Source organism: Hypanus sabinus, chromosome 6, assembly GCF_030144855.1.
Source record: "Hypanus sabinus isolate sHypSab1 chromosome 6, sHypSab1.hap1, whole genome shotgun sequence".
NCBI classification, from domain to species: domain Eukaryota; kingdom Metazoa; phylum Chordata; class Chondrichthyes; order Myliobatiformes; family Dasyatidae; genus Hypanus; species Hypanus sabinus.
The window spans coordinates 74,971,889-74,984,274 of NC_082711.1; the positions used below are offsets into that span (position 1 = coordinate 74,971,889).

General features: G+C 42.0%; 1 protein-coding gene across 1 annotated transcript in view; it reads left to right on the forward strand.

The window, feature by feature from the left end:
- The window catches only part of LOC132395020 (adenylate cyclase type 1-like), a 253,841-nt gene that overhangs the window by 164,391 nt on the left and 77,064 nt on the right, over nt 1-12,386 (forward strand). Inside the window, exons 7-8 of the mRNA XM_059971346.1 lie at nt 4,079-4,234; nt 7,316-7,510. Of these exons, the coding sequence (XP_059827329.1) occupies nt 4,079-4,234; nt 7,316-7,510 (351 nt within the window). The remainder of the gene's footprint in view (nt 1-4,078; nt 4,235-7,315; nt 7,511-12,386) is intronic.

The following is a 12,386-nucleotide window of genomic DNA, read 5'->3' on the forward strand; positions in this document are numbered from 1 at the left end:
TTCAGATCAGTGATATAAATGACAGTCAACAAAGGACCCAGCACTGATCCGTGAAGCACATCACTAGTCACAGGCCTCTGGTCCGAGAGGCAACCATCTATTACCACTCTTTGGCTTCTCCCATAAAGCCAATGTCTAATCCAATTTACTACCTCATATTGAATGCTGAGTGACTGAACTTTTTGACCAACCTCCCTACTGGACCTTGTCAAATGCCTTGCTTAAGTCCATGTAGGCAACATCTGCTGCCTTGCCTTCATCCCCTTTCCTGGCCACATCCTTGAAAAACTCTAAAACTGGTTAGACAAAACCTGCCATGCGTGAAGCCATGCTGACTATCCTTAATCAGTCTCTGTCTATTCAAGTATATATTTATCTGGTCCCTTAGAATACCTGCCAATAACTTTTCCACAATTGATGTCAGGCTCACTGACCTAAAATTTCCTGGAAACACATACAAAATGCTGGATGAACTCAGCAGGCTAGGTAACGTCTTGGAAAAGAGTACAGTCAATGTTTTGGACAGAAACTGTTTGGTAGGATGACTGTACTCATTTCCTAGATGCTGCCTGGTCTGCTGAGTTCCTCCAGCATTTTGTGTGTGTTGCTTGGATTTCCAGCATTTGCAGATTTTCTCTTGTCTATAACTTCCTGGTTTATGTTTAGAGCCTCTTTTAAACAGCGGAACATTGGTTATCCTCTAATCCTCTGGTCCCTCTCCTGTCGCTAAAGATAATTTAAATATCTCTGCTAGGGACCCGGCAATTTCTGTACTTACCTCTGTAGGGCCTGAGGACTTGTCAAGCCCTGGGGATTTATCCATCCCGAGTTGCCTCAGGATCACAAACACCTCCTCCTCTGTAGTCTGTACAGGGTCCATGAATTAATGCCAATTTGCCTCACTTCTATAGATTCTGTGTCTATGGAAATACAGATGCAAAAAAAATTATTTAAGATCTCCCCCATCTGTTTTGGTTCCACACATGGATTATCATGCTGGTCTCCCAGAGGACCAATTTTGTCCCTTGTAATTCTTTTGCTCTTAACATACTGTATCTGCAGAATCCCTTAGAATATTCTTTCACCTTGAAAGCAAGAGCAACTTCATGCCGCCTTTTAGCCCTCTCGATTTCTTTCTTAAGTGGTCTCTTGAATTCCTTATAATCCATAAGCACCTCATTTGTTCCTACCTGCTATGTACCTCCTTTTTTCTCTTAACCGGGGTCTCAATATCATTTGAAAACCAAGGCTTCCTACAATTGTTATCATTTCCTTTTATTCAGATCGACATTAACAAACTTTGTACTCTCAAAATTTCACTTTTGAAGGCTTCCCACTGACCAAGTACACCTTTGTCAGAAACCAGCCTGTCCCAATCCACACTTGCCAGATCCTTTCTGATACCATCAGAATTAGCCTTACTTCAATTCAGAATCTCAAGCCATGTGCCAGGCCTATATTTTTGCATATTTACTTTGAAACTAATGGTATTGTGGTCACAAGACGCAAAATGTTCCCCAATATATACTTCAGTCACCTGCCCATTCCCTAACAGCGGATCCAGTATTGCACGCTCTCTCATTGGGACTTCTATGTACTGATTAAGTATATTTTTCTAAGCACATTTCACAAACTCTATACCATCTAGTCCTTTTACAACATGGGAATCCCAGTCAAAATTTGAAACACTAAATTCACCTACTATAACAAACTTGCAACAGTCTGTGAAATCTTTACAAATTTGTTCCTCGAAATCCCTAAGATTGTTGGGTGGTCTGTAATACAGCCCCATTGACGTGGTCGTACCTTGCTTATTTCTCAGATCCATCCATAACACTTCCTTACTAGACGAATCCCCCAGTCTCTCCAGATGGATCAATGCTGTGACATTTTCTCTGACCATTAATGTACCCCCCTCCTTTAATCGCTTCTGCTCTGTTACATCTAAAACAACAGAACTCCAGAAAATTAGGCTGCTAGTCCTGCCCCTCCTGCAACCAAGTCTCAGTAATGGCTACAATATCATAATTCCAGGTGTTGGTCCATTCCCTGAGCTCATCTGCCTTCCCTACAATACTCCTTGCGTTGAAATATATGCAGCTCAGAACATTAGTCGCACCATGCTCAACATTTTGATTCCTGACTTTGTCTGTGGTCTTACCAACACCTGTCTCCACAACCTCTCCATTAACCATTATGGCAGTCTGATTCCCATCCCTTGTAACTCTAGTTTAAACCCCACCGTGCAGCATTAGCAAATCTTACCACTAGAATATTAGTCCCCTTCCAATTCAGGTGCAAACTGTCCTTTCTGTACAGGCAACACTCATAAAATGCTGGTGAAACACAACAGGCCAGGCAGCATCTATAAGGAGAAGCACTGTCGATGTTTCGGGACGAGACTCTTCATCAGGTCTCGGCCCAAAATGTCGACAGAGCTTCTCCTTATAGATGCTGCCTGGCCTGCTGTGTTCCACCAGCATTTTGTGTGTGTTGTTTGAATTTCCAGTATCTGCAGATTTCCTTGTGTTTGCTCTTTCTGTACAGGTCCCACTTTTCCTTGAAGAGAGCCCAATAATCTAAAAGTCCTATGCCTTCCCTCCAACACCAAATCAGCCACGTATTAAACTGTATAATCTTCCTCGTTCTGGCCTCACTAGCATGTGGCAGGGAAAACAATCCTGAGATCACAACCTTAGAGGTCCTGCCGTTCAACTTAGCACCCAGCTCCTAAACTCCCTATGCAGAACCTCATCACTCATCCTACCAATGTCGTTGGTACCCACATGGACCATGACTTCTGGCTATCCACCCTTCCACTTGAGAATGCTGATAACTCAATCCAAGATATCCTGGGCCACTGGCACCTGAGAGGCAATATACTAACTGGGAATCTCACTCTTGCCCATGGGAACCTCCCCTTTGTTCCCCTGATAAATAAATCCTCTATCACAACAGCGTGCCTCTTTTCCTCCCTTCCCTTCTGAGTCACAGAGGCCGACTCAGTGCCAGAGGCCCAGTCACTGTGACTTTCCCCGATTAGGTCATGTCTTAGTGATATCCAAAGTAATATACCTGTTGTTGAGGGGGTGGCCACAGGGGACTCTGCATTGACTCCTTAACCCCTTTCCCCTTCCTGACTGTCATCCAATTTCCTGTGTCCTGCACCTTGGGTGTAACTACCTTTCTATAAGTCCTATCTGTCACCTCTTCAGCCTCCCGAATGATCCTGAGTTCATCCAGTTCCAGCTCCAACTCCTTAACATGGTTGGTTAGAAGCTGCAGTGGGATGCACTTCTCATAGTTGTAGTCAATAGGGACAATGGAGGTCTCCCTGCCTTCCCACATCCTGCAATAGGAGCATTCAATTATCATATCTGCCATCTCTACAGTTCTAACTGAGCAAATGTAAAGAAGGAAGTGGGAAAACTCTACCTACAGCTTTTCTTCTTTGCTTTTTCTAACCAAAGCTTCTCTTCACTGAATCCTCGAAGGGCTGAATCCTCAAATTCATCATTCTAATTCTGTCCACTCACATGACTGCTGTTGCACTTGCCCCTGCCTTCCTTTACTTTGTTCCTGCTAATCAATCGCAAATGCCAATTGCTCGCTGGTCAGAATCCCAAAAAAACGTTGTCTACTCCATTAGTGAGCCAGAATGAAATTATATCCTCTCAAGCTGTACTACACCTGGAAATAAATTGTTGGTACAACACAGATAGAAACTATCTCCATATAACAAGCCATTTCAATCTCAATAACTCATTCTGTTCCCATCATGCTTCAAATTTGTTTACTTCATTCACCTAATCCATCTATTCTCAATACAAAAAGTTTGTACTTTGGCCACTTATTGGCAAATTATGTAGATTCAGAACACCTACATGAAGATAATTCTGATGTCTCCTGAGCTGAATCCCATTTACATTTAAGTTCACAGATCCCTTGCTATATTATTGAATTGAGTAGAGTCCAGGTGTGAGGTGAAAGGAAACCTTATGATATGTAACTTTGACTTAAAATGGCACTGTTAGAGCTGTGGCAAATATGTATTGATTTTTGTTTTACTCTCTGGCAGATATTTCCAGGCTTGATCCTTTCAGACATAAAGCCAGCAAAGAGGATGAAATTTAAAACAGTGTGCTACTTACTAGTCCAACTCATGCACTGTCGAAAGATGTTCAAAGCCGAAATCCCTTTTTCCAATGTGATGACATGTGAAGATGATGACAAGGTAAACAATGCATCTGAATACTTTTATTCTAATTTTTGTTGATGTGTTTAATGGCTTTAAGCTAATGAAATCCTGTGTTGAGAAGGAAATGTTATTTCCCCTTTTCATACTTAATCCTTTTGAAAGTCATTGCTTTCTATAGGTCCTTGTGAAGCAGTCTCTCAGCATGCCATTGTGCTGATTAAAAAGCTGCTATTTATTTTTGCCCTCATCACCCTACCCAGCTGGCATGAAGTGGAAGAGGTTTTGTTATATGTTTCCTAAATGGCCGTTGCACAGATGTGGATGAACATCAACAAAAGGAAGACTCTAATTCGAACCTAAATATAGGCTCGTGCAGCAAATTAGGATATTTAAATATCTATTGGCATGATCAAAATGGCTTGTTTGTATTTAAATCATAGCAACAGGAAAGGTTTCAACAATCTCATACTTTCTGAGGATATGAGAATAAAATAAATAAAGAAGTTAAATAAGTGATAGAATTTGTGTTAAGAGAAAATAAACGTAAGAAATAGAAGTAGACAAGGAACAAATGATGAGATATTCTACCATGCAAAGGCATTGTAGATTGGTGATCTTGTCTGTTTTCTTCCAAATCTCCATAGCCCTTGATTAGCTAGTAGTCTGAATATCTGCTTGTTTTGATTTTGAATATAAATGGCTCTGCATCCAAAATTAACCTGAAAGAAAACTCCTAAGGTACACAATCTATTGAGTCATGAGCGGCTGACTCCCTCTTCATGAGATTGTCATCTAGTTCTGGAATGCCCCTCTAGAGGAAACATCTTACTGCTCCCAGGTATCTTCAGAATGCTGCATGCTCAGTGAATGTTCAGTGAATGCACTTCACTGTAGGTTTCAATGTTTGAGTGTATATGTGACGAATAAAGCTAATCTTCAATCTTTAGTGCTTGTGAAGTAAATTTGCTTGTGTTTGGACTCTTCGCTGTCAAATGGTATTTCTATATATTTCACATGCAGAATATTTCCTGTTATTATTCTTCAAAGATGATCTTCAATAGAAAATCTTGCATTTTTAAGTGCTCCACCATGAATATTCTTTCTTTTCCAATGTTATACTCTTAAAGGTGCATTACTTTTCAAGACACCTAAAACTGTCCATGCCTCCTGATCTTTTCATTGCTCCCCTTATTTATCCCCTCAAAGGTTTTGAAGGTACAATTTAATGTCAGAGAAATGTATACAATATCCATCCTGAAATGCTTTTTCTTTGCAAACATCCACAAAAACAGAGAAGTGCCCCAAGAATGAATGACAGTTAAATGCTGGAACCCCAAAGTCCCCCCCCCAAAGGCCTCCCCTCCCTCCTGCACGTAAGCAGCAGTCAGCAACAATCCCTCTCCCTCACCAGCAAAAATAAAGGGCACCCGCTACCAGCAATCAAATGTGTGCAAAGCAGTAGCAAAGATACAGACTTGCAGTTACATTGTTCACCCAATAATTTGACATGCTGCAGTCTCTCCCCCTCTCCCCTCTCCCCTCTCCCTCCCAATAAGGGAGAAAGAGATGACTACATTTTCCAACGATCAGGGAGACATAATAAACAACTCACTGGTTTATGATGTTAAAAGTCCCGTTATGACGCTTTTTTTGAGCTCGGTGCCAGAAGATCACAGCGATCCCGGGTCCCCAGTCACACAGCAGATGTTCCGACTCCCTCAACGACACATGGGTCTCCTGTGGCGACACTGACCCTTGATCCACCCATCTTCAGCTCCTCGAGATCCCAGGCTTCTGAATCCATGCCAAAATCTTAGGCCAAGGCTCTGGTATGCTGAATAGTGGCCGATTGTGGAACCCCAAGAGCAGGTCCCATTCTCGCAAAGAACCATAGTCAGCGTGTAACTCCAGGTCAGGCTCTTCAAAGGAACCCTGAAAGGGAAAAATAGAGATATTAAAGATGGAAATAGAACTGTTTTCAAAGATGCAAGCAAAGGAGTTGCCGTTGGGCACCATAACTACTTAGCTCCGCCTGTCCTATTCCACTGTCATATTTAAGTTTGCTATTGATACCACTGTTGTTAGCTGAATCAAAGCTGGTGACGAATCAGCTTATAGGAAGCAGATTGAAAATCTGGCCGAGTGGTGCCGTTAAAAACTATTACCCAATGTCATTATTGACTTCAGGAGGGGGAGACTGGAGACCCATGAGTCTGATCTCTTCAGGGACATCAGAAGTGGGAAGGGTCGGCAATTCCTTAGCGTCGTCATTTCAGAGGATCTGTCCTGCATCCAGCACATAAGTGCCATCAAGAGGAAGACACAGCAGGGCCCCTACTTCCTTTGAAATTTGTGAAGAATCAGCATGGACTGTATAATAACTGGTTGTATTGCGGCCTGGTATGGAAACACCAATACCCTTGAATGGAAAAGCCTACAAAACGTAGTGGATATAGCCCATTCCATCACATGTAAAACCTTCCTCACCAATGAGCATGTCGTCATTGCAGCATCCATCATCGAGGATCCCCGCCATCCAGGCCATGGACTCTATGACTGCTGCCATCAGGAAGAAGGTGCAGGAGCCTCAGGTCCCACACCACCAGTTTCAGGAACAGTTATTGCCCTTCAACCATCAGGCTCTTGAACCAGCGGGGACAACTTCATCAACCCCAACACTGAACTGATTCACATCATATGGACTCACTTTCAAGGACTCTTTAACTCACATTCTTAATATAATTTAGTTATTTATTATTATTTTTTCTTACTTGAATTTGCACAGTTTGTTTCTTTTCCACATTGGTTGTTTGACATTGTGTGCAGTTTTCATTGATTTTATTGGGTTTCTTTCTATTTGCTGTGAATGCTTGCAAGAAAATTAATACACCATAAATGGTGATATAAATGAAGTTTGATAACAAATTTACTTCGAACTTTCCCTGAAGTACAACAATGGCATCTTTTGGGACCTGATGTATTAATCTTCATGTGGTAATAATGTTCTGAATGTATGAATTTTGTACTCTGCGGAGGAATCACAAACCGAGTTAGAATTGTAGCAAAACAATTCATTCTCAGCCCATCATTAATTTAAATATCTTGTTTTATTCACAGAGAAGAGCACTGAGGACAGCATCTGAAAAAGTCAGGAATCGATCATCATTTTCCACAAATGTTATACATAACACTCCAGGAACTCGAGTGAATCGATACATCAGTCGCTTAATTGAAGCTCGGCAAACAGAGTCTGAAATGGCAGATTTACATTTTGTTACTTTAACATACAAACAAAGTGAAAGGGAGAAAAAAGTAAGTTATGTCTATAAAGTCAAGTAACCATTTAAATTTTGTTTTAAAGGTTTGGATAGTGCACAAAGTCTTCTGTGTTTTTATTCAGTTGCTTAGGTGCTGCACATTTGATAAAGTTAGGAAGATTGCATTATAAACATCCATTTTGATCTACAGTTTGTCTCAATATCTCCCCGGGGACTGAATAGGAATAATCATCCAGCAGTCCCAAAGCTGACTGCCATTCAGGAATCAGCCCTAGTTTGACTGCGTGAGACAAGATTTATGTTGTGTATATCTATCTTGTTCCCAATATATGTTGCCTAGGGACTTGTATGGAGTTTTCAAAGAAAATCCAGAAGATTAATTCACAGGGATAGTCTGTGGTAAAGAATGGTTTCATCAGCAAGAACAACGAGTCAGCTTACAGAGAGGAGGTGCAGTGGCTAACGGACTGGTGCAGAGCCAACAACCTGTCTCTTAATGTGAACAAAACAAAAGAGTTGGTTGTTGACTTCAGGATGGCACAGAGCGACCACTCCCGGCTGAATATCAATGGCTCCTAGGTAGAGATCATTAAGAGCACCAAATTTCTTGGTGTTCACCTGGCAGAGAATCTCACCTGGTCCCTCAACACCAGCTCCATAGCAAAGAAAGCCCAGCAGCGTCTCTACTTTCTGTGAAGGCTGAGGAAAGTCCATCTCCCACCCACCATCCTCATCCCATTCTACAGGGGTTGCCTTGAGAGCATCCTGAGCAGCTACATCACTACCTGGTTCGGAAATTGCACCATCTCGGATCGCAAGACCCTGCAGCGGATAGTGAGGTCAGCTGAGAAGATCATTGGGGTCTCTCTTCCTGCCATCATGGACATCTACACTACACGCTGCACCCGCAAAGGAAACAGCATTATAAAGGACCCCATGCACCCCTCATACAATCTCTACTCCCTCCTGCCGTCTGAGAAAAGGCTCCAAAGCATTCGGGCTCTCACGACCAGACTGTGTAACAGTTTCTTCCTCTAAGCTATCAGACTCCTCAATACCCAGAGCCTGGACTGACACCTTGCCCTACTGTCCTGTTTATTATTTATTGTAATGCCTGCACTGTTTTGTGCCCTTTACACAGTCCTGTGTAGGTCTGTAGTCTAGTGTAGCTTTCTCTGTGGGTTTTTTTTTACATAGTTGAGTCTAGTTTTTGTACTGTGTCATGTAACACCATGGTCCTGAAAAACGTTGTCTCATTTTTACTATGTACTGTACCAGCAGTTATGGTCAAAATGACAATAAAAGTGATTTGACTTGACGACTTGAAATGCAATGTTGGCATTTATTTCGAGGGGAATAGAATATAAAAACAGGAGATAATGCTGAAACTTTCTAAAACTCTAGTCAGGCTGCACTTGATGTATTATCATTGGGGAGAGTACAGAGGAACATCACGGGGATGATTCTGGGAATGAAGGGGTTAACATATGAGGCGCGTTTGGCAGCCTTTGCCTTGTACTCACTGGAATTTACAATGCGTGGGTGTCTCATTGAAACCTATCGACTGCTGAAAGGATTAGATAAAGTTGAGAGGATGCTTCCTATGGTGTGGCTGTCCAGAACTAGAGAGCACAGCCTCAGAATTCAGCGGCGACCTTTTAGAACAGAAGTAAGGAGGAATTTTTTTAGCTGGGGAATAGTGAATCTGTGGAATGCTCATTCTCAGACTGTGGTGGAGGCAAGTCCGTGCGTATATTGAAAACAGAAGTTGATGGATTCCTGATTGGTTGCAGCGTCAGGGGATATGGTGAGAGGGCAGGTGTGTGGGGTTGAGTGGGCTCTGGGATTAGCCATGATGAAATGATGGAGTGGACTTGATGGAATGAGTGGCCTAATTTTGCTCCGTTGTCTTATGGTCTTATGCTCTAAGAATTGTCTTCAATGTTCTGGCTAATAATATTCAGGCAATCAGTATACTAAAAACAACTATCTACTTTGGCTGGATTGTGGTTTGCAGAAGCTTAGAGTCCATAAATTGGCTAACACATTTCCCACCTTGCATCAACACAGGTGCCCCACTCACTTTGCTCTTATGACTGGCTATGCACAGTTCCAATGCTATATTCTAGTTTGCTGATGACATCACTGTCGTAAGCCGAATCAAAGGCAGTGACGAATCGGCATTTTGGAGGGAGATTAAAAATGGCTGAGTGTGCTGTGACAGCAACTTCTTACTCAATGTCAGCGAGATTAAGAAGCTGCTTATTGACATAAGAAGGAAGACAGAGGTCCCTGAGCCAGTCCTCATCAAAGATTAGAGGTGGAATACAACACGCAAGTGTGGTAATGAAGAAATCATGTCAGCACCACTTCTTTAGAAGTTTGCAAAGATTTGGCATGACAACTAAAACTTTGACAAGCTTCTACAGATGTGTGGTACAGACTATATTGTCTGACTGCACGACAGCCTGTTATGGAAACACCAATGCACTTGAATGGAAAATCACATGGAAATAGTGGCTCAGTCCATCACGGATTGAACCTTCCCCACCATTGAGCAGATCTACATGAAATGTTGTCGCAGGAAAGCAGCTTCCATCATCAGGAATCCCCATCACCTGGACATGCTTTCTTCTCACTGCTGCCAAGAAGGTACAGAAGACTCAGGACTTGCACAACTTTGTTCTGTTATGTACCCTGTAACTGGGTCACTTACCAGCAAAGATAGAGAGGTCCGTTGAAGTCTGATGGTACTATTTTAACATTGGTAAAAACACACAAAAATAATATCAATGCAAACATACAGATACTATACGTCGTCAATACTAGATCAAAAGGTGCGGGTATAACAATAATCAATAAGAAATAGCTCTATCGCTGTCTAGGGGATAATGTATTGTCCGATGGAAATATAAAAGTCACTCAAGTTCATTCAGGCTGCAGCCTTTTGTTGGAGTCAACAGAGAGAGATTTTGGAACTTGCCAGAGTTTCCTTTTTTATGATGTCAATCCTTCGAAATGTCGTTGGTGTCCTTTTCCTTTTAGCTAAGCCGTTCTTCCGTGGTCAGTCCCGTAAATCCCAGGCAATGGGAAAGGACGCACGCGGGCCCCACCGGCTGTCACTATCAAACGCTGTCACGGGATTTCTAACGTTTCTCCTGGTGCGTCTAAAGGGGTTGTTCCCCAGACCCTCTTTTATCCTTACTCACAGGGTCACAGATGTCAATCAGGTTGGGATGATGCAATCCCTCAACCAGCCCACTCTGTTCATTTCCTGAGGGCTCCAATGAATAGTACAGTACTCAATACACAATTCTGTCTCCAAGAGACAATGGCCGTTATCCGTGGCTTTGTCTTTCGGAGGCCCAGGACACATTCCAAACCTTGAGGATTCTGCGTGTCGCTCTCTCATGTCCTGGGTCCCAGACCCGAATTAATAGCAATCTTGCGATTCTCAAAAAGGAGGGGGCTACTTTGTACCCTTCTGCCCCTCAGAGTTGTGGCACATTCCTAACACCCCCTTTCTTCAAAGCGTTTTTACCATCGGTAAAAACGATGTAATACAGAGTCTTACAGGATTTTTGAATCTAACACAATACAAAAGTTTTTTTTTTCACTACAGAGTAATACAGTTATACATTCAATTCAGCATCTAAACAGTTAATGATTACATTGTCACTTCTTTAATATCTTAATATAATCTTAATATCTTAATATAATCTTAATATCTTAATATCTTACTAAAGTCTTGTAGCATCAGACTTCAATTTAATAACCGCCTATTTTTTTCTTTCCTTTAGCAAACAAAACTAAAGAGTTGTTATCTTAGCTTACATGTATCCTACAAAAGTTCATGCAAAAGACTAATCTTTATTGTTACTTTCAAACTTAACAGTCAATTTTCCATGGGGTTGTCTTTATTATTCACATGCTTTGTCGAAATCCCTTAAAACCGGCTTCTGCTATTTAAAAATGGTATCCCATTAACCCTCGCCTCTTTTCCAGTTAACTCCCATGTGGTGAGCTTGTGCCCCATGGCGAAATAGGCTTGTGCCCGCTCCTTTCATAGGAGTTAGTTTATCAGCAATGTGTTCCAAACTTAGATCATTTTCCGAATTTCCACCCAATTCTTTAAGTTTAAGCAAGTTGCTAGTTTTCTCTTCAGGACCCTTCAAGCTGTTAGTTCTCAATGCCAGTGATCCCTCTTTGTTCAAACAGCATTTTGGATTCTGCGGTTTCACACCACACTCTGGAATAACAATAGCGTGTTAACTCTAATTGATTTGCAGGCAATGTGTTAACAAGTCATTGTCCCTCAGCCTGGTTACTGCTTCTGACACCAGTCCAGACTTTAAATTTTCTTCATTCAATTTGGGAACTACACTTTTCCCTTTTCCTTCAATAATAATATTCACCTCACCACCTTTTCTCTCCTCACTAACTTTTAACACAGCTTCGAGCACAAACAACTGGGAATTCTCATTTCCCACTATTACCAAGGTTAACCCTTTCTTCACTGAACCAAGTCCATCTGACCCACAAGGACTGCATTCCTTTTCAACTGAATCAAAGACCTCAGACTTTTTCTGAGCTCCATTACTAGGTTCAGTACCACGTGCATCCACATCTTGGACACACTCAAACGGGACATTTGCCTCTTCCAGGCTTTCAATTCCCGTACCCTTTTCAAATTCTAAATTCCTCTGATCCTCCTAGCTACTCTCTGGGCAACTCCCTTCTGGAGTAAACTCAACCCCGCAGGCTGAAACAACCTCATCTGCCAACCCAGCAGACTTCTTCAAGGTAATGGCATCCTTTTCATCTAGGACTGCCCTCATTTCATAATCGGGAACACCTTTAGAATTTTCAACTTCTTCAAACAGTTCTGCCAAACCAGACAGATCATCCAT